This window comes from Indicator indicator, chromosome 2 (genome assembly GCF_027791375.1).
Source record: "Indicator indicator isolate 239-I01 chromosome 2, UM_Iind_1.1, whole genome shotgun sequence".
Classification (NCBI taxonomy): Eukaryota; Metazoa; Chordata; class Aves; order Piciformes; family Indicatoridae; genus Indicator; species Indicator indicator.
Genome location: NC_072011.1, coordinates 59,775,684 through 59,801,822, shown reverse-complemented (window position 1 = coordinate 59,801,822; position 26,139 = coordinate 59,775,684). Strand labels below are relative to the sequence as shown.

The window sequence follows — 26,139 nt, the reverse complement described above, 5'->3', positions numbered from 1 at the left end:
TAAGGACTCCTCAGAGCTTTCTCTTCTCCAGACTGAACAGCCCCAACTCCCTCAGTTTGTCTCCCTAGCAGAGGAGCTCCAGCCCTCTGCTTATCCTTGTGGCCCTTCTCTGGACACATTCCAGCACCTCCAGATCTCTTCTGTACTAGGGGCTCCAGAACTGGATGCAGTACTTCATGTGGGGTCTCACCAGAGTGGAGTAGAGGGGGAGAATCACCCCCCTCGACCTGCTGGTTCCCCGTTTAGACTTCCTAAAAATTTGAATCTCAGGTTTTGGCAACATACATCAGCAACATGCCCTGAAACATGAGTCTTTCTATGGAGATACAAACATATTTACTCATCTGGCCAGTGTATCATATTTAGTGCTTGCCAACACTACTGGGGTAAGGAAAAGAATAGCACACATCATCAAACCCTCAAGACCAAGGAAGAGGATTATCTACTCGTACTAAAGGGAAGCAAAGACAAAGGGAGGCAAGAAAATGATTTAGCATCTCTAGCACTACCCACTACTGAGGAAAGGCTATGAAGACACTATGCTGAAATCAAGTGGGGAAAAAAACTACACCATAGCAACCAAAAAAAAAAAAATTTGCTGTTACATCTCTATCCTAGACCAGTATGCCCTTAGCCTTTAAGTCACCAGATGCTCAGCATATACACTGAAGTATCTTTACATGCTTGCTTTTTTATTTCTTTTTTCACCTTGCCCCCTTTTTTCTTTTTTCTTCCTTCCCCCCCCCCTTTTTTTCCTTTTATTCCCCTTTTCCCCCTTTTTTCCTGTCCCCCCTCCTCCCCCTTTTTATTTTTTCCGTTTTTCACACCCCCCCCCCCCCTTATTTCCTTTTCCTTACACATCTGTTTCATTTTCAGAAACAAAACCCTCCATTGGTTGAGTATCTGGCAGGACACCCTTGTTGTCTTCAATGGCTTAATGACTGATGATGATATATACACACTTAAACATCTGACAAATCTGAGGCTAAAGAAGAAGAAAATAGATGATAATTAGCCGAGTCTAAGCAATCTTTTAAAGAAAGATGGCTGAATGATGAAGAAGCACATACTAAGCTCTGCAACAAAAGGACCTACAGGCTGGAAGCAGTAGTGAAGCTGTCCTCCTCCTCCCCAGAAACCACTGAGTACAGCTACTCAAAATGACCCCCGAGACTGTGGAATTCGAGTTTCATGAGAAATTACTTAACTGCCTTTTGTTTCATGGCTCTGCCAAAGCATTTGCCTCAGATTCAGTGGGTGTTCAGTGTCTCACGGTAGGAGACAGCCGTAGCGCGCCCTGCAGGAGACACGCACAACACTGCTGCAGGTCTCCGTCCGCGCACCGGGCCCGGCGCTCCCCCTAGCGACGGCCCTGGGCCAGACGAGAACTCACGGCCCCGATCCCGGCGCCGGCTCTGTATCCGAGGCACGGAACGGTACCGGGGCAGCGGCGGCTGCTGCCCCCGTCGCGATGCAGCTAGGTGACCCCTTCCACCCACCCCTACCCAAACTGGCTTTGCTCCCGAGTGCGGTTGAGGCTTTTTGGGTGGGGAGAGGGCCGGTAGCTTAAGGGGGCACAGCGCCCGAGGCCGCTACCATGGCAACGGAGGAGGCCGCGAGCGCCTCCTGGCTGTCACGTGGTCTGTTACACGCACCCACCTCCCCTCGTGCGGCCCCGCCTTACGCCGTGCCGCCATCTTGCCATTTGAATCAAGATGGCGGCGATGGCGGCGCCGCCGGCTTAAGCTCCGCCCGCGCTCCCCCAGCACGTGGTGGTGCCGCCGTCGGGTCCCCGCCGCCTGAACCCGGAAGTGCGTTTTCACTTCGCGGGCGTGCGGTGCTCGGCTGCTGCGTTAAAGCCCCGAGCCGGCGGCGGGGAGATGGCGGCAGCTGCGGACCTGCAGGGGAAGTACCAGAAGCTGGCTCAGGAGTACTCCAAGGTATCACGTGCCAGAGCTCGTCCCTGATGCTCGGCGAACGGCAGCTGCCGCCTCCTTGCCGGTACCGCCTCCCCTTCAGCCGCTCCCTGCGCGCTGGCTGCAGGCAGTTACGCGCCTGAGGGCTGCTTCTCTGAAAGGAGGAGGCCTTTCCCGCTCGGGCCGCGGGGCTTGCCGTGCCTTCCTTGAGCCTGCTCTGCTCTGCCCCGCACGGTGCCGTCGTGGAGCACTGTAGCCCAGAGCTCCCTGCCCGACTAGGTTGCTTTGGGCGCTGTGGTCCAGCCGATGCGGGGAGCTGATCAGGGCTGAAACGCTGGTGGTGTTTTTTTTGTTGGGTTGGTTTGTTGATTTTTTTTTTTTTTTCTTTTTTGGTAGCGTGAAGTGTTTGGGGCCCAAAGGTTGCCTCTTCTTGAGGGTGAAGTAAATGCAAACCTGGGCAGGTAGGGGAGGTATGAATTTCCAGGGTGCTAAGATAATGCAGTGTTGCCAAGCTGGATGAGAGGAGCAAAGGGGCCTTGTCTGCAAAGCATCCACCAGAACAGATAGGTTAGCAACGTCAGGGAAGTGAAACTGTCAGTACTTTCCTTTGCTTCTCCCCTTCCCAGTTGGGCATGGTGCTCAGTTACTTTTTTTTTTGTGTGTCACCATTTAATGAGGTTTTGAGCTTGCATCTTACCCGTAGTTTGCTTTGACTGGTGAATGTAGGAGTTCAGTGGTGTTAGTAGTGCTTGGAGTGTCTTGGAAGTAAGGACACTTGATTCTGAGCTTTTCCTTCTGTCTCCGTTCTTCTGCAGCTTCCCGAGGTCACCGTTTCCTTGTTTTGGTGCTGCTTAACGCAGTATTTGCAGAAATTTCTGGCCCATAGCAGAGAATGCTTTTCTTTCTCAAGATAATTTCTTAAATAGTGGAGCCTTGCTTAACACAGAGCTCTTCATTCTTGTTTCTTCATTAAAAGGGCAAGAAAACTCTTCAACAGTCTTGGGAAAGAAAGGCAGTGCTTTGTGTAGTCCAACATCTGTTTGTAACAAGCTACTCGATTGTATTTGACACCTTTCCTTGGATGACAAAATGATGCAGCTTCAATTACTATTCTCCTTGGAGCTTCTGTAAAAAACAAAAACCCCGCACAGAATCAAAATTGTTCACAGATCTATTTTTATTTTTTTTCCAATGCTTCCATAAAATCATCTTAAGAAAAATGAATTAACTTTGGGGATTTGTAAGTCAGAGTTGATATTTTTTGTTGCTTTCTACAGTGGCTCTGCTATACCTTGAGGATTTAAAATTGTGCTGATTAAGGAATTGAGGGACTTGGTCTCTTGATTCCTTGTTGAGACTTTGAACTGTGAGCTTCTGACTATAGCTTCTGAAAGTTCCAGCTGCTGGATCCTCTTTCTTTTAGCATTGTGATAGTGTCCAAAAGCTTTCTTGGTCTTTCCAGAGGTGGTTCAGTGATGTTTCACTGGTTCTTTGTGGGAACTGTTTTTTGGTTTCATCTTGCCTCATGTGCAACAATTCCAGAGTATTGTGGGATCAGCTTTTCAAATAATTCTGCCTTTTGTGCAAGTGATCAGTTGCTCAGCTGGTTATTTATTGTGTGCAGTTGGAAACAGAATAGCCCTGGGAAGCTATTTTCCTGTCTACTTAATCATGTGAAAGCTAAGGAGAAAAGTAGATGAGAGCTTGATAGACTCAAGGAATGCTAAAGGAAGTACCTGCCAAAGGATTACTGCCCCTCTCAGTTCACAGACCAGTCCAGAAGGAGGATGTGAGTTTTCAGAGTCTTTTTTTCCCTTGGAGGTGGCAGGTTTTGGCTCTCTCACACAACCCTGTTGAAAGCAGTAGTCAAAAGGCTCTTTGAACTTACAACAGGCTTTGGTAGATCAGACTTCAGCTTGGGCATCTCAGTGCAGCACAACTGAGCTTGTTCATTCACTGCATCTGACATCTTCCTGCATTAGTAGCTGTGGTGGGAAAAACTGCACTGCATTTTCTTCCCAGGGAAACCCTGTGCTTGGAAGTCTTTGTGGTGCTCTTGAAAGTTTCTTCTCTTGTTGTGATGCCTGAGCAGCGCTGTGGGAATACTGCAGAGCAAAAGCCTGCGCTTAGCGGTGTCAACTGACTTTTGACCTTTCAAATATGTGCAGTCATCAGACTGAAAAAATGAGCCATTGCTGTTCTATATTGAGCATTTTATGCATCTGCCAGACATATTCCCAAACACTATACAAACCTTTTCAATTTATGTCTGCAACAGCTGGACTCAAATTTTATGTCAAATGAATGCAAACTGGCATGGAAGAAACCAGGATTCAAACAGTTATCAAGGAATGGGAAGATAGAACTGCAGGTATCCGCGTTGCTGCAGGGTAGACGTACTCTGAAGTGACTGGGAAATAGGTTCCCCGAGTATCACTTTCCACTGTGGTGATTTTAGTGAACTCTAAGTAAGTCATAGAGGGCTTTGTCTTCTGTGCTTTTCATGAATTTTTCTGAGTGTTTGTCAAGCTGTTCTCTTGATTACTAGTAAGTATTTTTGCCTTAGAGTATAGTTAAACTCTTCTTGAATTGATACAGATTTTGACTTTATTGTTAGTCCTGCTTACATGGCAGAACAAGTTGTGAACAGTTTTGGGGAGGAGAGGGAAGAGACAGAAATAGCACTGAGTAGAAGCAGGAACTTGATTAGCCAGGAAAGAAGTTGCAGGTTTTCCACGTTTGCTTGCTGTTTTTAGAATGGTTCGGGTTGGAAGGGACCTTGAAGATAATCTCGTTCCAACCCCCCTGCTGTGGGCAGGGACGCTTTCCACTAGGCCAAGCTACTCAAGGCCTCGACCAACCTGGCCTTGAACACTCCCAGGGAAGAGAGGGCATCCACAACTTCCCTGGGCAACCTGTTCCAGTCTCTCAGCACCTTCACTTGTAAAGAAGTTTTTCCTAATATTCAATCTAAATCTACCCTTCTCCAGTGTAAAGCCATTCCCCTGTGTCCTATCACTACAAGCCCTCCCCAGCTTTCTTGTAGGTCCCCTTCAGGTACTGGAACATCACTATCAGGTCTCCCTGAAGCCTTCTCTTCAGGCTGAACAGGCTCTCCCCATAGGGGAGGTTCTCCAGCCCTCTGATCATCTCTGTGGTCCTCTTCAGGACCCTTCAAACCTTAACTATATTTGAGTAGCAAACCTTCTAAGATATTTATTGAGGAAGTAGTACTTTCTATTTGAGTAAAACGTTCAGATGGCAAAGTAACTTCTTGTTTCTTGGCATTTCAGGATGTGAATTAGATGCTTTTTCCCCCCCAACTTGATACCACTAGTAACTACCTGAACAGACTACTTCAAAGAGTATGCCTGTGGTGCTCTCATGAGAGAAAGTGGTGCTTGATGCATGTTCTTATAAATGGCTTTTATTATTTCCTCTGTCTTGCATAGTTATTGGCCTCTCTTATTTTTCAGCTTCGTGCTCAGAACCAAGTGTTGAAGAAAGGGGTTGTAGATGAGCAAGCAAATTCTGCTTCTCTGAAGGTAATCTCTAAAAGATGCTTGTGTATTAAGCTGTGACAAAATAGGTAAATGGGAAAGGTGAATAAAAATACTTTTTACTTAGAATATTTTGATAAAAACAATAAAGGAGGTTAATTTATTAGTAAGAATTTCAGTTCTGTAGCTGGCCTTCAGTGTTCTTTGTAAGTCCATAAAAGTAGAATCTGTGGGCAAGAAAGTGAATTTTTTTTTCTAGTTTAAAAGTGATACTTTTTACCTCTTTTGTGTTAAAATAGTGAAGAAAGCATTTTTTGTGTGTTTCGTTTTTGTTATAGTGATACTTTCACACTTATTTTCCCATCTACTTCTGTTGGAGATTTTTTTAATTAAAGTTTTTGGTCATTCAGGAGCAACTGAAGATGAAGGATCAATCGCTGAGAAAGCTGCAACAAGAAATGGACAGTTTGACCTTTCGAAATCAGCAACTTGCCAAGAGGGTGGAGTTACTTCAAGATGAACTTGCACTGAGTGAAACTAGGGGCAAGAAGAACAAGGTATGTGCTAAAGGCAGGGAAAAACCCTTCCTTATCAGATGCCTGCTCCTCTCCTGTCAATCTCTTACCTTAATTTCTGTTAGTAGTTGCTTCGTGCCAAGGGCTGAGCCTTTTTTTGTCAGAACTTGTGTTATTAACTGATGTAGTGAAGATACCCCCAAAACAAGTATAGCTACATGTAATATATGCTGAGTAGCTCTGTACTCTTCTTGCTAGTGTCAGCTGCATTGCTGTTTCCAGATGTTTATCAAGTATTCAAACAACTGGAGATGGGCTTGGAGCTCTGTCTCTAATCTACTGCTGTGAGAAAACTGATCACCCCCCATTTCTTAACTTTGTAATTTTGATGTCAATGGTTAACTCTTCAGGCTATGTCTGTAACTTTTCTAGGCAGCTGTCACAGGAATCTTGTCAAATACTTCTGGAATCTGAATTTTTAGCTAGTGTTCCTGATGTTATCAAGATGACAGAACAACTTCAATATTGCAATCTTCCTTTGCCAAAATGCTTGCTGGTTTTACCACATCCTAAGACCAGCCATATTTTCCCTAGGAAACATCAGAATTACAGGAGGAGATGTGTCTAGACTCAGTTTTCAGTCATCCTTTGCTACCTTCTTTTTATGAGGAAACCCTCTTAATTATTGTCATCTTTTCTTTTCAGCTGTCAAGACTGACATTAAAGAAATCATTCAAGTAATTAGTACTGTGCTCATCTACCTTGCTTTTTCCCTAAACTCTTTTGCATTTATTTGGCTCTTCCAGTTCCTTGACAAGCGTAGTATCTCTGACTTACAGTGATCATGCACAACAGTAGATCATTCTCCAAAATACAGTTTGACTCTTCTGTTCTTTTATTTCATGCTGTGTAACTTACCTCTTTACTAGACATACTCCCAGATCTTGAAGGACCTCAGTAGTTTTGCAGCCCATTGCCACTGATTTTCTTTCCTGTTCAACTGTCAGTAAACAGTTCTGTTTCATGTTTTTTTTTTTTTAAAGCAGTGCTTTTACTACCTCTGAAATATGTTTCCCTCAGTTTTACCTGTAGAGCGTCACTGTGTATATTGCATGGAGCACACCATTACTACATTCCCTGTCACCCTTACTCATCTCTTGACTTGCCACTGGGAGACTGTGTAAATTGCCTCTAGAAGTATTTAGATCAAGATTCAGAAAGATCATCTGTGTCAGACTGCAGTCCTTTTGGGAGAACATATGCCCATATCTCAGGTGCTGTAGTTCATAGGCTGACATCAAATGCACGAAGTAGCTTAGCTGTCCCAAGCACTTCAATTTTGGTGTTACGTTTAAATGTAAACAGTCTGCCCTTTTTGGTGCCTTTTAGAGCAGATAAACAGTGTGGGATTCACTGGTGGGCATTGAGTCATTTTGGATTAAATTGGTGAAAAATGAGGAAAAGGTTGGCAGAGAGATGTCTCCGTTGCTGGACCTGATGGAGTGGGTCCAGCGGAGGGCCAGGAAAATGGTGAGGGGGTTGGAACACCTCTCCTGTGAAGACAGGCTGAGGGAGGTGGGGTTGTTCAACCTGGAGAAGAGAAGGCTCTGGAGAGATCTAATAGTGGCCTTCCAGTACCTGAAGGGGGCCTACAGGAAGGATGGAGAGAGACTTTTGGAGGTCCCTTCCAACCCAGACCATTCTATGATTCTATGACAGTGAAGACCCTGTGTTTTCCAGTGCCACCCTCTGCTGCAGCCTGCCATGGCACAATGCCCTTTCAGTGGTTGTTCCTGTTTCCAGGCTGAGACTAGACTTGCTTATGCCAGTACACTTGATGGGGTGCAGATGTGCCCTGTAGCTACCAAACCAAATAGGCCTGTCTGCATATGGCTTCATATTCCTGACTGCATGAAATCATGCAAGATTCAAGTGATGTCAAACAGGCATACAAGCAATTTCATGTTAGTTAGAGGCTTTCCAGAGTTCTTACCATGTTAGCATTCTACTACTGAAAGAATGACTTGAAAGAAAAAGTGCTGCTGATGCTGCCTGCAGCTTGCATACCTTCTGCTATATTAGTGTCAGTAAGATACATATCTTCCTCCTGCTGGGAATTAGTGGTGGGAAGTGTTTTCCTATATTTGAGGATTGGCTTTGGGATACTGCCAGAGACTGGGCAATGATGAGTACATTTTCTTTTAGAAAAGTGTGGAATCTTCATCTCATTTGAGTCAAGAGCAGAAAAGTGTCTTCAATGAAGATCTTCAGAAGAAGATAGAAGAGAATGAACGACTACATATACTTGTGAGTGAACCTTCTTTTAGCCTTACTTTTTAGTTCAGAAAACTGGTCACACAAACAGAAAATAAAATGCCACCTGAAAAACAGATTTAAAAGCTTAGTTGTCTGCAAAACAGTAGGTTAAATCAGATTGTTCATAAAGATGTGTTTTGATTTCAGATTCTCAAGACAGTAAGTGGAATAACTCAGTTAATTGTGTTCTCCTTTAGATTTTTAACCTTTGGTGACACTTAGCTACTCTACTGAAAATAGCCATATGGTTCATACTGGATGGAAACTTCTTTTTAGTTCACTGTTTCAGAATTCCCCTAAAGCTTAAAATATTTTCTGCAAGTGGCCATCATTAAACCAGGAATTGCTTTACCAAAATGGAATGCATTTAACTTTTGGTTTAGAAAACTTGAGAAAAAAGCTTAGAGCTCAAGTTTAACTTTTCAAATACCTGCTATTAATCAACAGTATATTTAAGGAATGCATGGTCCTACAGAAGTCTAATAACCACAAAGTACTTTGGTCTTGAATCTCTTTAAATAGAACTGTAAAACTTCTGTCTAAGAACTAATGCTTCTTATTAACTGGCTAATTAATTTGGTGTAACTCAGAACTAGATTCCTGTGGCTGTTTGAGGCTGTGTGCCTTTAAAAAGAAGCTACAGAGTTGAGACCTCCAGTGTGCAAACTGTCCAGGAAATAGTGTGTTTCTTCCCATAAATCCTTCATCCCTATAAATCTGGGTGCAAAGTTACTCTCTTCCTCTTTTCTTCCCTCTTTTCTCCCTGGACACTTTATCTGGTGTGTGTGGGGAGGATGGTTCCAGTCTTGTCTGAGGCCTTCAAGGCCTGACAGATTTTTTGTGTGCAACTGTGCCTGTTTGGGCCTACCCTGAGGGGGGAGAAAGAGTTCTGGGGCTTATGGTAAACCCCGTGTGGAAGGAAGGAAGAGCACTGGGGTTTTGGTCTGATTTGGTGGATGCTTTTGTCTTTTAATCAAAAGATGCATTGCCAGCAGATCCAGAGAGGTGATTCTACCATTTTACTCTGCTCTGGTGAGACCTCACCTGGAGTACTGTGTCCAGGTCTGGAGCCCTCAATACAGGAGGGACATGGGCCTGAAAGAGAGGGTCCAGAGGAGGGACAGAAAAATGATCAGGGGGTTGGAACACCTCTGCTACAAGGACAGGCTGAGGGAGCTGGGGGTGTTCAGCCTGGAGAAGAGGAAGCTCTGAGGAGACCTAATAGTGACGTTCTAGTACCTGAAGGGAGCCTACAAGAAGGCTGGAGAGAGACTGTTTATAAAGGCCTGCAGTGATAGGACAAGGGGCCATGGCTTCAAACTAGAGAAGAGCACATTTAGACTGGATATCAGGAAGAAGCTCTTCACTATGAGGGTGGAGGAACACTGGAGTGGGTTGCCCAGGGAGGTGGTTGAGGAGATATCTCCTTGCTTGGAGATATTTAAGGTGAGGCTCGAGGAGGCCCTGGGCAACCTGTTCTAGTTGGGGATGTCCCTGCTGACTGTGAGGAGGTTGGACTGGATGACCTTTGGAGGTCCCTTCCCTCCTGGACCATTCTATGATTCTATCTCCTTTGCCTTAATGGGCTTGTATGTTAAGCTTAGACTGTGTGTATTTTACATGCTTTGCTGTGCTCACTACTATATAACTGTAGTATTGTAGCTTGTGAATAGCCTTTCCATTTAAACTTTTCTGTTACTATCCACTCCATTTGTGTGAGCATTGTTCTTTTGCCCCTTTTGAAGCAATAGAGCAATCTGTCTGCTCACTAAACCACGACAATTCCGTTGTAAAACAATGCTTTCATATGAACTCTGCTTTTTTCTTTTCAGTTCTTTGAAGCAGATGAACAGCACAAACGTTTAGAAGCAGAGTTAAGAAGTAGACTTGAAGTGTTGGAAACTGATGCTGCCCAGCACCAAGCTGTGGTGGACAGTTTAACCAGGAAACACACTGATACCATAGAAAAGCTGCAGAATGATAAAGCCAAATTAGAAGTAAGCACTTTTTCCTCTTTCATACTTGCAAGTTTGAAAAGTTTTGAAATGAAATATCTTGCTGTGTCAGTACTTACATTGTGAGATTATCTTCTTGCATTAAAGATCAAGTCTCAGACACTAGAAAGAGAAGCTAAGGACTGTAGGCTTCGAACTGAAGAGTGGTAAGTGTTTTTATTTAATATAATATGATGAAAAAATGGTTTAAAGCTATAACTGCTGTAAAAGATTAACTGGGTGATGGTTTTTTGGAGAATATTAACTGGGTGGTGGTTTTTTGGAGACTAATACCTTAAAGGACCTAATAAAAGACTGATAAAACTCAAAATACTAGGCAACAACATTAACATCTGTGCAGGTCAGACCCTTTTTCATTCTGCTGAGTATGTAACTAGGCAATCAGTTCTAAAAACTCAGCTTTCATTAAGAGTAGCTTTGTCACCAAACTATTTTAAGTAGTTAAGTTGGTGAAAGCCTGAAGAATTTACTTTTTATAGCATTCCATTACAACTAAACTATTCAACTTGTATAAAACCAAAGATATGTGAGTTTTGACAAACTGGTTCCAAGAGCAAAGCCTGGGTAAAAGTATGCTGAGACAACAGACTGTTGAAAAGAGTCTCAAAAAATTCCCCCTTCAGCCCTAAAAGCTTCTTGAACAGTCAGGTGTCCTCAGCTAGGATATTTGAAAGTTTAGGTTGAAGGATTGTATTGTTAGTTTTTGGAATACCTCCTTTGCCTTCAAGGCAAGTTGTGGAACATGGGAAGAAGTTGAGGACTGTGGGCCAAATCAAATTTGATGCGTTTCTCTGAAGTTCGTTATTCAAGTGCGTTTTGTTGGAAGTAATCACAGAAACATTCAGGTTGGCAAAGACCCTCAGGACCACCAAGTCCAACCGAAAACCCTACTCTGCGAAGTTCACCCCTAAACCATATCCCCAAGCACCACATCCAAACCACCTTTAAACACATCCAGGGTTGGTGACTCAAACACCTCCCTGGGCAGCACAATCCAATGCCTGACCACTCTTTTCTATGAAAAAATGTTTTCCTAATGTTCAGTCTAAACCTACCCAGTCTCAGCTTGAGGCTATTCCGTTTTGTCACTAATTACCTGTGAGAAGAGACCAGCACCAGCCTCTCCACAACATCCTTTCAGGTAGTTGTAGGGAGCAATGAGGTCTCCCCTCAGCCTCCTCTTTTCCAAACTAACCAGTCTTAGCTCCTTCAGTCGCTCTTCATAATATTTATTCATCTGTGCAGTATAGATCTTTGATATGCATAGTGGATGATCAGATCAAGAGTTCTTTCTTTCAAATGGCAACCTTGAAGTGTGCATCTATAAAAATGATTAAAATACAAAGAAGCTAGAATTCCAATAGCTCTCCCCTCATAAAAGTCAAGGTTTCACTAAGAATGACTTGCAAAGAATGAAAGCTGTATTTTGCTGCTGTTTGCTTCTTGTGGTGTTTGAAAATGGTGTAGTCTTTATCTCCTACTCTTCAGAGCTTGCCTGTCATGTTCTATGATGACTTGGGTAATCAACGTCATTGTAAGGAGCTGTCCCTGCCATTTAAGAAGGGAGGCTTTAGAAAATAAGAATGCCTGCCACTTCTGTATTTTTAAACACTGAAAACACATTAATAAATGCATGGCAGAAGATGTCGTGGAGGGTACTGCTGCTCTTGTTCCCCACACCTTTAGGAGAAGGCACCCATTTACCTCTGACACCCATGCTTTATTCAGGAAAGGCAGGAGGTACAAGATTTGACAGCCTGCATTCCTTGAAAATGCAAGGGGAGAATGTAAAACAAAACATATCAAGCTACCTGTTTGTCATTCCTTAAGAACAAAAAGGAAACATCCATACTTAAGCAGTTTGAGTTTCTCTGTCGTGGCTCATGCTACAGCAGTTCATGCTGTACAGTTACTCTGTAATTTTGGAGTTGCTCAACAAGAAAAATATTTGTTCATGTGTGCAATGTACCTGTTGGCCAGTTTCTTCCTACCTTTGTCTATTTTTGATTCCTCTTCCATCAAATGCTTTTGCAAAAAGAAAAAAAAATGTCACTTTGACACCTTTCCCCCACCCTCCACTGATTGTGCTGGAGTTCTGGATGTCAGATGAGAAGCAAACCAGGCCTAAGTTGTGTAAGCTGTGGAATTTGATCTGAATCAGTATGCATTAATCTTTGTTGCCATATGTTTATCCTGTTGGAATATGTTAGTATTCATCTCAGGAATCTCTACTAATGATCTTAGCAATCTGTACTCAGGTTCACATCTATATACACAATCAAATGAGTGAAGCAGTGCTAGAGAAAAATCCCTGGAGAATGCATTGGAAACACTACTATCAAGTCTTGTTGGAATGGGCTGTGTCAGAGCAGTATTTAAATATTGGAGTTTGAAATGCTTGTGAGGTATTTCCAATAGTGATGTGACATAGTTAATTGAATCTTGACAACTTGCTAGTTGCACATTTGAGTACTGCCTCAGATAGATATAGTAACTAATGTAAAGGCTCTTCTGCATTGCCATTCAAATTCCAATAGAATTCTTTCATATAGCTTATACAATAATTGCAGAAGTGGAACATAATGTAAAGATGAGCTCTGAAGTAAGCAGAGCTTCTCAGGAATGGAATTGCAATTTGCAAGGATGTATCCTCTTTCACTGCATTTGTTAGTGATTAATATACAATATCATATATTAAATGTGACACAAAGGAGGAAAAATATTCCTACTATCTTACTCTGTCTAGAAAAGCTTCTAGAAAGCAATAGAGACCTGCACACCTAAGGCTTTATGGTGAGCTACAAAGTTGGTGATGCAGGTTGAATTTTCAAGGTTTACAATGTATGTGTGTGGTTTTCCATTTGTCTTTTTTGTTATTTAGCCAGCAACAGTTAAAGAATCTTCAAGCAGCTTTGGGCAGTAGACTGGAAGAATCTCTATGCATAATCAATGAGAAAGTACCTTTTAATGACACAAGTATGTATTGCCTTGGTCTGGGTTTCTTGTTTAATGTGGAGCACCCAGCTGGAGAAAGTACTCCTTAGGAATTAAAATGTACTGGCTGTAAGATCTGAACAGGCACTCGGGGTGTAATTGTAATAAGCATTCATAATAATCAACATAATTTTGTGTAATGGTTTTAAAAATCAGTTATTTGCATGTATCTAAGGAAAATTCAAACTTTATGGAAACTTTGCTACTTGTTTTGCTTAGTGTTGACAGAATGTTGTACAAGGTGAAGAAACACTGTCAGTTTACTGGTTTCTCAACAAAGATTTCTTTAGTTTACCCCTCTCAGAATATAAATAAATGTGTGTTGGAGGTATAAATAAAGGTGGAGAGCACATCTTATACTAAATGTTCACAAATCAGATGCATACAGGAGCTTGTTGGCACATTTGAAAAACATTGATAAAACAGTCATGTTTATTTGACAGTCCCTGGAGTGTAATTTGAATTTGAAGGCCATTTTGAATTCCTTTATGGGATTTTCTTAAAGACTTTTCACTCTTGTTAGTGATGAAGGCTGCTCTTTTGGGCAAGAGGATTCTGCTTTTACCCATCAAATTCAGGGTGCTTAGATGGTTAAATTTGACATCCAATCTGAGGCAAGTTTGGAAGTGCTTTCTCTCCACCTAGTCACAGTAATAGCTCTTAAGGGAACATATTTAGACCTACTTTGAAGCCAACTGTTTGGTTGGTTTTAGTTAATATTACTTAAGTGAATTGTAGTCTGAGTGCAATGAAATTTTGCATGTTAAAAAGAAAGATTTACAAATGTCTTTTAAATCATAGGCACATAACTTTTTTTTTTTGTCCTGTAGGATCTAATCAATACAATGCTCTGAATGTACCATTACACAACAGAAGAAATCAGGTAAGCAGTTTCTGTGGCTTCATACGCAACTTTTTAAACAATTCTGAATAAAAAGAGTCAATAATGAATACTGGATGACCTTTGAAGTGTCTTCCAAACAGATGTGTTCTGTAAACAGTCAATACTGAATAAAAAGTCTGTCCAAAAGTGAGTCCCTTGACTCACTATGTGAACCAGCCTCATGCTTAATACTGCAGTCTTGAAAATGTTCCAGGACACGTTTTTATGACTGGCTTTGCCAGTGGAGGCCACATGCTAGTGCATTTGCACAGGCTGCAGCATAAAGGACCAAAGCAAACAGTAATATTGTCTGTTTTCCTTCCTTGTATAGCTAATTAACACACACAAATTGGCTATAATGACTGCATTAATTACCACCATCCTTGATTCATAATGAAGATTCACTTGGTTTAACAGTCCATTGAGGCATTAGGAATGCATCTGAAAGGATGCCATTCTTGGCTGAAATGTCATTTTTTTTACTTTCTCCTCCATAAATCACAAGAGAGTGTTGGGTTTTCTTCTGTGTTGCCTCCTTCAGAACATTCTGGGTTTGGATTCATTTTTTGGGTACCTTCCTACAGCACTAAAGCCATCAGAGCAACTTTATTCATGAGCAGCAGCTCAGTTCTGTCCAGGTGGGAGAGTAAGAACTGTTAGTGGTTAGAAACATAAACACCTCTTACTCTAAGACAGTGTCCCTGGTTTTTAATAATTAAAGCTAGATTTCCTTACAGGTAGGTCTCACCACACTGAAAGAATCGAGCTGTTGTCACTAATTAATCTACTGGTGTTTAGAAATCTTAATTTCAAAGATGATTTCTGTAAGTGATCTGAACTTTAAATGTCCTTGTGGCCTGTAGTTTGAGAAATGCAGCAGACACAAAGCAGTGCCTGTTAGATGAAATAATGTGCTTTGTCCTCAGAGATAAGCATTACCCTTCTGTGTGGCATTGTTTTGTCATCAACTTCAACTTCCAGATAACTGCTTATATGTATTTTCAGGCTGAACTAGTAACAAGACAGCAATCATTGGTAGCAATTTTGTTATACCCAGCCATAGAACTTTTTTCATATTTGAGCATTGTTATTCTGTATCCAGACAGAACCTTTTTCCATGTTTGAATAGGTACATGTTGAATGTAATAATTTTGTAACTGTCTTTACAGCTGAAGTTACGAGACCTGGCTGGCCAGGCTCTGGCTTTTATTCAAGAGCTCGTTACAGCTCTCTTGAACTTCCATACATACACTGAGCAGAAGGTACAGATCTTTCCCATTGATTCTGCAACAGACACCGTATCACCACTAAATCAGAAGGTAAAGCTTACAGATTTCAGCTATATTCAGTTATGTAGACTTGGAGTGAATTATCTTGGTCACACAAACTTGTGCTGTCTTTACTGGAATGCTATTAGTGTGTTCCTGTGAGACAGCCTCTCCTGCATGAGAAGTTTTTTCTGTTGGATAAATCCTCTGAATGTGAATGAATGTGTAGCTGCAGAGAATCCTTTTCCCTTGTGTCTCTGCTACAAGAGCAATGTGATAGTCAAATCAAAGTTTTGCTTTTTAAGTGCTGAAGTGCATTCATCAAAACTCTTAGATGGCTTATTTCAAAGCACACAAATATTACACTGCTAAGGAGACACTTGTGTTAAATGCTGAGACGGAAGGTATTGTGTTTAATGTGAAATAAATTGGATTTAAGATGATTAATGTGAAATAAGCTGGATTTAAGATGATCTTAAGAGGGAGAGAACTTGGACTCTGTTCCCTTATTAAAACCAAACTTCATAATCTGATTTTTAGGCAGTTCATGTCAGGATCTCTTCTGTAAGCATTCTGAATCCTCAAGTCTCTAAATGCTTCTTGAAATTATTGCATGGAACTTGACCTTGTACAACTCTGTGGGAAGGCTTTTTTTTGTGAGTGTTATTCAGACCTTTTAAGCTACATTTTTTGACTTTCAATGCCATGAAGGATTTGTGTGGGGAAGCATATATGTATGCTTTGGAATAAAACTACTTTTAACATCAGAGTTGTTGACTTCATCGTGCAAGTGGGCTTCTGTGTGTTTAAGCTGCTGGATGACAAGATTTTCTCATTCAGACTTTAATTTCAATTTAGTAGTTTGTAGGGCTCAGACATAAGCTATGGAAATGGACATGATCTGCTTTCATCAAATGGCTGCAATGCATGTAGTAGCAATGTGAACCCTCACCAAAACATCCTGTTCTTGGGAAGGCCCCCAAGCAACAAATCAACAAAAGAGTTTATCCATTAGTGAAATCCCACTCTCTTTACCTTCTCAGTTCCTTCAACTATTTGAACCAAACATACACATTTTCAGAGATTCAGCATAGATTTTTGTTGGAGAACAGTGTTTTTAGTCATGCCACCAAACCTAGTCAAAATGGCATGTTTTTCTTGTGATAATGATGTAGCTTTATCATCTTACACATTCTTCAGGGTGGGAACTATGTGTCCTTGTCTGTGTAGCCCAGTGGGATGATTGGATTTTACAGAGGCTTATGCAGTTTACAATGTCTTAAACATCACTTCATTTTTATTAATTTTTGTCCTAGTTAACTTGTCTTTGCTGCTTTTCAGCAGAAAAATGCTTTCACACAGGTGAAACATGCAACTTAATCAGAACCATGATTTGAGTCTCCTTTTCTAAAAGTTGACTCCAATTCAAAACTGAGACATTGTTTGTTATCATAATTATAGTCTGCTCCATGGTATATTCATCACCTAATTGCCTCAGTGCATGCTACCTCTAACTGAGGGCTCTTGCCCTGACTTTCCAGTTGAGAAGCATCTTTTATTACTTGCTGAGGCTTCTGTTGCTCCTGTATTTTCCATTGACTTACCTATTTGCTTGGCAAGTATCTCGGTGTGATCTTGGCTCTGAGTGGCTCAAAAATTTCCACTGAATGCAGTACAGAAAATGAGACAAGTGTCAAGCAGAGGCTTAGCATACTTGCACTGATTATTTTCTCCCAACTCCAGGTCTTGTCTGGTGCTTTCGAGCTATTTTTCCCCCACCAGACACTCAAAAGTAGATGTGGACAGTTCCTTTCCAGGTTCAAGTATTCCTTTTCTCTTTAAGTATTGGATTGCTGGGTTCTGCTGGGTCTTCAGCATCATGCCAGATAACTCCAGTCCTCTCTTGTGCAACACAAATCAGGAGCATTCTGCATGTGTCATTTCTTCTTCCCTAGATTGAGGAAATTTTCCCTAATACCCTCCAGATTTGTGCATGCATGAATGAGAGCTTGGCTTCTCTCTCTCTTGTTAATACTGCACTGCATTCTATTTGCCTGGGATCTTTAGCTCTTGTTATGGTATAAATAATCCAAGGTGAAGGTGTCTTTTTTTGTGGGGTGAAATAAAAAACAAGATCACTCTTGACTATCTATGTCAACCTGGAGAAGAAGCTTCTTGTAATACTGTGGTATCAAAATTGAAAGCTATTTTGATTGTGTGTAAGAGTAAACACCTTTGTTCTCAGGTATACCTTTTTTAATCAAAGTTAACCATAGAACACAGTTTTTTAGCAAAGTCAGGCAATTATATGAGGCCAAAGTTTGATAATTGGCTAAAACTCTCATAGTTCTTGAAAGTTCATTAAATTCTCCCTTTCATAGAATCCTAGAATGGCTTAGGTTGGAAGGAATCTTAGAGATCATCTAGTTCCAACCACCTTGCCATGGGCAGGGACACTTCTCAACTAGACTTGGCTGCCCATGACTGACTGCTCCATCCTTTGCATTAACCCATGTTGGAAACTGGACTAGATACTTGCTCAGAGTTTAACTGGGTTTAATTCTTCAGTACTTTGCACTGCATAGCTGTGTAGATGTTTGTGCTGATGCACAGACAAGGGCTGAGGGGCAAGCAGCAGCTGGGAGGAAGGTAGGGTGGTTTGTTCTGGTGGTTTAATGATGCATGGATCTAGCCCTAATTTTATGGGAGATGAGCAAGGAATGCAAGAATGTTTACACTTAGAGAAGGGCTTTGGTGTGCTGTGCATGGCAGTTTAAATGAGATAGGATGCTGTGGCAAAACCCTGGCTGGCGTTTTGCCAGATCTTGCATTGTAGTCTTCACCAGTTTCTCACTTTCCCTCAAAGTATGCCTTTGTGTCCCTTCAAAGAGGTTACTGTATATCACTTGGCTGTTATATCTTCTTATTGATGTCCTGGGGATCATTTAAGATAACAGATGCTTTGCTGAAGAGACCATTCAGTTGTTAACTTGAAACAGTTTGCAACGAACCTTCAACAAGCACCATTTAAAAATGTCTCTGTACTCAGTTCTCACAGTATCTTCATGAAAACGCTTCCTATGTCCGTCCTCTGGAGGAAGCAATGCTTCGCTTGTTTGAGAGCATTACAGAAGACACTGTGACAGTCCTGGTAAGATTCCTTAGTTTGAGTATTGAAAAAGAAGGGGGTTTTGGGTGCTTGGGGGTTTGAGTTTGTTTGGGTTTAGGGGTTTGCGTCTGGTTTGGGTGCTTGGGGGTTTGGGTTGGGTGCTTGGGGTTGGGTTTATTTATAGAGGGGGAAAAAAAATGTTTATGTGGTGTTTTTCCTTCCAGGAAACAGCTGTGAAATTGAAGGCCTTCTCAGAAAATTTAGCTTCATACTTATGTTTTTTAAGAAAAATTCTTCCTTATCAGTTAAAAAGGTATGTTGGGTTTGATGGATGAAATTTTAGGGGCACTAAGTGTCAGGCATGAAGCGTTGGCCAATAATCAATACTAAGTCAACCCTTAAACCCCCTTCTGCCTTTTAAGCCAGGGTGTTCTTTGCCTCCTGGGTTTTTGAACCTTTAGTTTATGCTTTGCTTTTTTTTTTTTTCCTTCCATCTGGAGATCAGAGCCAAAATGTTTTTTGTTTTTTACACCTGAAGCCTTTCTCCCCCTGATACATGAGGCTTTGATGAGAATTGCAGAGATTCCTGATATTTCAGGAAGTTATTTAATAGCATAAATACTACTCAGATATGATACACTAAAACTTAATTTCTTAAGCCTGTCTGAAGATTAATTATGCAATATAATAAATACACCAATGTAGTAAGATTTGACCAGATGCACATCCCTTCTGCATTGGAGGTTTGTGGGATTTTTTGTTGTTGTTGTGGTGGGTTGGTTTTTTTTTTTTTTGGGGGGGGGGGGGGGTGTTTGTTTGTTGTTTTGTTTGTTTGTTTGTTCCTGAGTGGGTTGAAGGGAGGGGAATTACTACTGCAGGGGACTATTTAAAAGGAAGGTTTGGATTAAGGAAGAATAAAAAGCTTCTTTTATGCTGCCTTTTAACTTATTTATGTGCTTCTTAGGAAACAAAAGGTAAATTGTAAGTAGTAGAGGGGGGAAAAGTCTTCAAACTGATGCAGTTTCTTGCCATGAGTGTAAACTATTCCTGGCTTGTGACTGAAGCTTGTAAGAGAGGGGATATTAGATTCACACAGTAGTTTTCATGTATTGGTACATTACTAAATGTTACTTTTCTAAAATAAGTTGCTAGTTGCTTTGGACTAGGCATGTAGAGAATACTATCTACTTTAAAACTCATGAACTTGTTGAAGCTAATTGCTTTTTGTTTCTTTAAAAACATATATTTCTAGTTTGGAAGAAGAGTGTGAGTCTTCTCTTTGCACAGCTGCTTTAAGAGCTAAAAATATGGAGCTACACAGAGACATGAAAAGGCTGACTGCAGTCTTTGAGAAGTTAAATACATATATTAGTCTTCTGGTGTTACCAAGTAAGTGCCAGCTCTGGCTGAGTTGGTTTCTGAGTTGTCTCAGTAAATGGTCAGTTTTCTCTTTGGACCAGTGCTGGATTTTTTTCCTGTTTGTTTGTGTTTGCTTTTGTTGTTTTTTGGTTGGTTGGTTTTGGGTTTGTTTCTTCTGTTGCAGTTTTTAGGTTTTTTTAAAGATTTAATGCTATACCTTAGGTAGTCTAAACTATGGGGCAAGTGTGTTTTGCAGTATGTTCTATCACACTGGATCCACTTCTATCTAGGTGAGGAGGCTGTGCTGTAGAGTTTCTTTAATGCACTCTTCCTTCTGGATACACATGGGCATGGTGCAGGCCTGGAAATGACCAAGCAGTCACATGTGCTACACTTTAGTGTAGTGAAAGTTACCTGTAATGGAGAAGAAATGGCTGTAGGTTTTCATAGTCTCTTTTGTCATCTCCTAATCATGAAATGTCTGTAGACTACATTTTCTGGTTAATTACCAGCCCAGCTTGTCCTGGTCTTAAGCTTATTAAGCTAATACTCCCCTGATAGTGACTAAAAATTGGGTAAAACTTTTGTGTATATGTGAGTGGAGAAACTCCAAATGCATACTGTAAATACTAAGAGGAAACAGTTACTGTATAGCTTCAGGTTATTTCAGCCTTCACTCTTTAGAAGGACCCAGATGGTCCTTCCTATAGCAGTGAGCATGTAAATTTTTCTGCATATGTGATTGCTTTTTGAGACCAAAGCAGATGATATTTGTAAAACCTTAAAGGTCTTTTCCCTGCCTACTCTGGCAAAATCTGGTGTACATTTTAATATTGAAGGGGAAATTTATCTGTTAAAATTCTTACACTCCGTGCAAATGCCTCTAGCAGGTGGAATCTGGATTATTTTCAAACCTTTGTGACCAAATCTTAGTGTTATCACTTTTCTTTTCTACATGCTACTCTCAGGTACAAAACCAGAAGGGCTTCTTAGGACAAATTACAACTTGGTGTTTACAAACATTGCTGCAAGTCTTCATGGATTCCATGATATTTTAAAAGGTGAGTACAGGAATACTGCCAGGTTTCAGCTCTGCTTCTTTCTGTTTAACACAGCACATGTACTCTCTGTAACAGTGCTGCATGTGATAAATCTGCCTTTACAGACTAAGATAAACTAAACCTGCTAACTACTTGTTTTGTAGCATAGATATGTTTATTGATAAATACCTTCTACCTCTTAATATAATTACTATAAAGTAACATCAACCCAACTTATACTTGGAACAAAGGAAATAAAAGTAGTATTCTCAAGAAAATTGTGAGCACAGTTCATTAACTAGCTACATAAATGTTATACTTCTTACCTTGCACTCCCATACCCCAAAATGCTGGACTTATCACTTCTCCCTTCCTTCCCAATCCAAAATTCCACTTGCTTTAACTTGCCTCAAATTATTACCACTGCTGGTGGTGATTTGGGATTTCTGGATTCTGTAGCAACAATACATAGCTACAGAATGTTCACTTGTGAAATAAGTACTTATTTTTAATTAGGCCAAGTTGTTCTTACAAGGTAAATGCCTGAATCTCTTTAAATTTTGGTGCTGCTGCTATTACTTAATATGTTCAAGATTATTTTGGTAATGACTTTCAGAAGGTTTTGTGAGTTGTTTGGTTTGTTTTGCCTTTTTTTTTTTTTTAGTGTGAGCTTAGATATAGTTATGTCTCTGTATAATTATATAACTATGATTTTTGGGGCACAGAGTACACCTAAATACTTTTATTCTGCCTTGTCTAACAGGCATAATGTCTGTTCCTTATGACCACAAAAAGGCAGTACACTGAAGAACTGAGAGTATGTGAACTAAACTTTTACACAACTTACAAAAGGGGAGGAGTATTTGAAACCCGAGGTCAGAAGCTGAATTTGAATAAGGTTGCTGAAACAGGCAAAAATCACGTAAGTGTGACATAAGTATGGCTTACTGTTTTTCTTTTTCTAGATATTTCCAAGCACTACAGTCAGAAAGCCACTTTAGAACAAGATGTTCCAACTGCCACACAGAAACTGATAACTACAAATGACTGCATTTTATCTTCTCTTGTGGCTTTAACAAATGGAGTGGGCAAGGTAATGGATATTTTTGTTCTAATATAATGCCCTAACTTTTTTTTTTTAAAAAAATAAATAAATAGCCCAAATCCTAGCTGAATGACTTGGAAAATCAACATGTGCCTCTAATAAGCTATAGTATCAAGTTTGTTCAAAGGTATTTTCAGGATGAAAATTAGAACCAACTGAATGGGTGATGAAAGTTAGATACTGTGAAGAGGATGCTTTGTGTTAGTAGGGTCTGGGTTATGTACAAGAGCCTGTAGCTTGCTTGAAATTCTTGTGTAGTCCAGTTTCACTACATATTTGTCTTTCTTGCAAGAGTTAGTTGCTTTGTTGAATCTTTCTGGTCAATTCAATTAAAGTGACTTTTCTTGATGCATGTAGATTACCTCGTTCTTTAGCAACAACTTGGATCACTTCACTGCTTCATTGAGCTATGGCCCTAAAGGAGGAACAGAATTCATCAGCCCTCTTTCAGCTGAGTGTATGCTGCAGTACAAGAAGAAGGCAGTTGCTTACATGAAGTCTTTGAAAAAGGTTTGTTCAGCTACCAGGCTTACACAGAGCTTTGTTGATAGTTGGTTATGCCAAAGAGAATACAAACTAAGGATTTTCAGTGTTTGGAATTAATGAGATTCTCTGCATGCGAATCTTTGGCTAAAGAAGAGGAGCATTTCTACTAATTACTTCTGTGCCAAGACTCCAAGGAGAAAGAGTAGCTGCTTATTTAAATTTCCTCCTGTATTCACCAGAAATATGGAGTGAATGATGTCATATTCCTGTACTTGCATTCAGCGGAAGAGAGTAGACAGCAACAGGCAAAAAAAAAAAGAAATAGCTTGAAAGGAGGTGTGCTGGTGAAAATGTGCTGAACCAAAAAACTGAACACTGGCACATCCCCCTGTTATCTCCATTAAAGTTAACAATTAAGTGACAGTGTGCTTAACAGTTGTTATTAAATCACTTTGCTGCAATGTCTATAAAGTGGACCTGAAGAGTCACTGATTGTTAGTTGACACCTGGAGTTTCCTGTGCACTTTTTAATCAGGTGTGCGTTTCAGGGTGTTCTTTTTGTGAGCTCAGGCCAGTGTTTCTGCTGACTGATAGATGCTTAAAAGGTGTTTGTTTTGTTTTTTTTTTTTTCCTTTTACTGAAGTGAATAAGCAATAAGAAAAATGTAGACTATGTATTCTGATCTACTGCAAAACATTGAGGCTTCTTTTTATTCCTCTGCAGCCTCGTGCAGATTCAGTGCCTTATGAAGAGGCTTTAGCCAATCGCAGAGTTCTTCTGAGTTCCACAGAAAGCAGAGAAGGTCTTGCACAACAGGTATTTTGTTATAAATTTTACTAACATAAATGGTAGTGCATTTTACAAAGGTAAAGTAGTATCAAATAGTCTTCACAGGTTTGTGTGGCTCTTTTGCATATATATGTACATATACTGAAGCTTAAAATGAGACTGTAAATGTCTTGCTTGTAGAATTTGGAAAGGAAAATTTCTTCTCAACAGGCTGGGTTATTCAAGACCAGGGGTTGTCCTGCTGGAAAGTAGCTTCAAAGAGAAAACTTACTGTCCACTAGGACTCCTAGGTCTATCTTAGGGACAACAATGTGCCCTTGTGGCCAAGAAGGACAATGGGATCCTGGGGTGCATTAGTAAAAGTGTGTCCAGCAGTTCTAGGGACACACTCTTCCTCTACTCTGCTCTGGTGAAATCACACCTGGAATATTGTGTCCAGTTTGGGGCTCCCCAATTCAGGAGAGAAGAGAAGAGAAGAGAAGGCTGAGCGGGGATCTTATTAATGTCTATAAACATCTGAGGGGTGGGTGGCAGGAGGAGGGGGACAGGCTCTTTTCAGTGGCATCTGGAATAATTGGATATAAGCTGGAACACAGGAAGTTCCACCTCAACACAAGGAGACACTTGTTTACTGTGAGGGTAACAGAGCACTGGAACAGGCTGCCCAGAAGAGGTTGTGGAGTTTCCTTCTCTGAAGACTTTCAAAGCCAACCTTGGACATGTTCCTGTGTGGCCTGCCCTAGGTGGTGATGGGGGTTAGGCCTGATGATCTCTAGAAGTTCCTTCCAATGTTATACATGTAGCTATAGGAGACAGGGTTATCCACTAATGCCTTCATTTCTAGTCTTTAATAATTCAAATAAATTCAAAATACAAGCATAAAGCACACTGAAGTATGACTTTCTAATGTTATGTATGACTTTGAGTGCTTTTTTTTAGCTTTGCAGGATTTACTAGCACTGGTTAAGAACAATGATTTTAATTTTTTTCATTGGAGACTTAATAGATGACAATTTATAATTTTTGGAATGTGTTTTTTTTTTTGGTGAGGTAGGAGATTAAATAGTATTGAAAATGCCTACACAGTTTGCCCATCTCATATGAGTGAGACTGAAATGATTGATAGTAAAACTTCTTTATTAGCTTGAGTGATCAGACTGTTTGAGTTATGGTCATTGACCTTTTACTGAAGAAACAGACTTCACTGTTTGGTTTTTTTTTTTTTTTTTGGTTGGTTTGTGTTGATTTTATTGTTGCTTTGGGTTGTTTTTTTTTTCCTGTTTGTAGTGGCCAAGGTTCAAAGTGTATTAGTAAGGATGAGATGAATTTCCACAGAAATTAGTGGAGTGATCTGATGTGTATTGTTCCATAGCTGATTTCTTATCTGGACAAGTGGGAGTTTGTCTGTGTCAAGTGGAGCAATTGGGAGTGGAGATACTGTTTGTCTTTCTAGCAAAGAACAAGACACTGCTAGTGCCAGGCCCTCGTCTTTCAGATTTCATAAAATTGCTCCTTGCTTTGATGTATCACTTAATATGATGTTGCCAGCTCTATGAGCTGTGACTTTGTGATTTATGTTTCAGACTGACTAAATAAAATGGTCGTTTTTGGCATGTGACCACAGTTAAGCCTAGAGCTTAAATCAGTAGTTCTTTACTTGCAGCATTATTCATTCTCACTTATGTAATGATTTAAAACAAGGCTGTCTTCAAACATTTCCTTCATGTGGCTTTTTTTTTTTTTTAACTCTTGTGTCCAATAATGTGGACCTGTAACCTTTCCCTCCTAAAGGTTCAGCAGAGTTTGGAGAAAATTGCAAAACTCGAACAAGAAAAAGAACACTGGATGTTGGAGGCCCAGTTGGCTAAAATAAAGCTAGAGAAAGAAAACCAAAAACTAAAGAACTCTCTCAGTGGACATCTAACTGAAGCTATACAAGAGCATTCTATTTTGCCAAATGCTGCTGAGAAAAAGAAGGAAACAACAGAAAAGAGTACTAGTCTGGTAAGTGACCTCTTTCCTTCAATAGAGACAAATCCACTTGCTTTAGTAGTGTTTGATCAGTGGAACTCAAATAATGAAAGCTTTTTGGCTGTGTGAATGCATTCACACTTGGGCTCCTTGTATTTGCAAAGCTGCTTGCTAATGCTTTCTGCAGAGTTTGATGCTTCTTGTGTTTTGTAGGGAAATAGTAGGTGTTTAACTTACAGATTTTTTTCCAGCCCTGTAGTTAGGAAGCCTTGCAAGTAGTGTGTATCTCAGGCTATCTCTGAGTTTCCAATTTATTTTTATTTTCATCTCTTCCTGTGTTAAAGCAAATAGAAGGTAATTAGTATTTTTTAAATGGGTTGTAAGACTTACTCCAGATGAGTTTACTATAGCTTAATTTTAACTTGAAGCTGTTCAAGCTTTCGGTGTTCTCTGGAGTGATGGTTTTTACACAACCTTCAGAGGTGCATGCAGCTGGGGCTCACAATTGGTTTTGGAATGGCCTGCATTCTGTCCTCCTTTTCTGCATAGCTTTTTCCTGTTTATTACTAATGTTTAAAAGGGGTTGGCCTTTCCTCTGAAATGCCCCTTCAAAAGTGGTATTACCAGGGGTGTCATCTGTAAGAAAGAATCAGTTTATTAAGCACAGTACTCAGTAGAGTTCTTTTTTATTTTCTGCTCCAGGATAAAAATGATCAGTGGATTGTTTTGAAGTAATCAGACAAAAGGGTTTGGTCCTGTATTTGATCCCTTTGGAGTTTGAGGATGGCTTTTTCTAGCCGCAGTATTTAATATAACTCACAGAACTGTGTCCGGTTCTGGGATCCTCAGTTTAAGAAAGATGTTGAGATGCTC

At 40.6% G+C, this 26,139-nt stretch overlaps 1 protein-coding gene across 1 annotated transcript in view; it reads left to right on the top strand.

The window, feature by feature from the left end:
• The first annotated feature begins 1,880 nt into the window (after positions 1 to 1,880).
• The window catches only part of PPP1R21 (protein phosphatase 1 regulatory subunit 21), a 32,620-nt gene continuing 8,361 nt past the window's right edge, over positions 1,881 to 26,139 (top strand). Inside the window, exons 1-17 of the mRNA XM_054396020.1 lie at positions 1,881 to 1,940; positions 5,393 to 5,461; positions 5,827 to 5,973; positions 8,137 to 8,238; positions 10,080 to 10,244; positions 10,350 to 10,408; positions 13,144 to 13,238; positions 14,087 to 14,139; positions 15,309 to 15,458; positions 18,457 to 18,558; positions 18,741 to 18,829; positions 19,769 to 19,905; positions 20,844 to 20,936; positions 21,881 to 22,008; positions 22,378 to 22,530; positions 23,230 to 23,322; positions 25,087 to 25,299. Of these exons, the coding sequence (XP_054251995.1) occupies positions 1,881 to 1,940; positions 5,393 to 5,461; positions 5,827 to 5,973; positions 8,137 to 8,238; positions 10,080 to 10,244; positions 10,350 to 10,408; positions 13,144 to 13,238; positions 14,087 to 14,139; positions 15,309 to 15,458; positions 18,457 to 18,558; positions 18,741 to 18,829; positions 19,769 to 19,905; positions 20,844 to 20,936; positions 21,881 to 22,008; positions 22,378 to 22,530; positions 23,230 to 23,322; positions 25,087 to 25,299 (1,908 nt within the window). The remainder of the gene's footprint in view (positions 1,941 to 5,392; positions 5,462 to 5,826; positions 5,974 to 8,136; positions 8,239 to 10,079; positions 10,245 to 10,349; positions 10,409 to 13,143; positions 13,239 to 14,086; positions 14,140 to 15,308; positions 15,459 to 18,456; positions 18,559 to 18,740; positions 18,830 to 19,768; positions 19,906 to 20,843; positions 20,937 to 21,880; positions 22,009 to 22,377; positions 22,531 to 23,229; positions 23,323 to 25,086; positions 25,300 to 26,139) is intronic.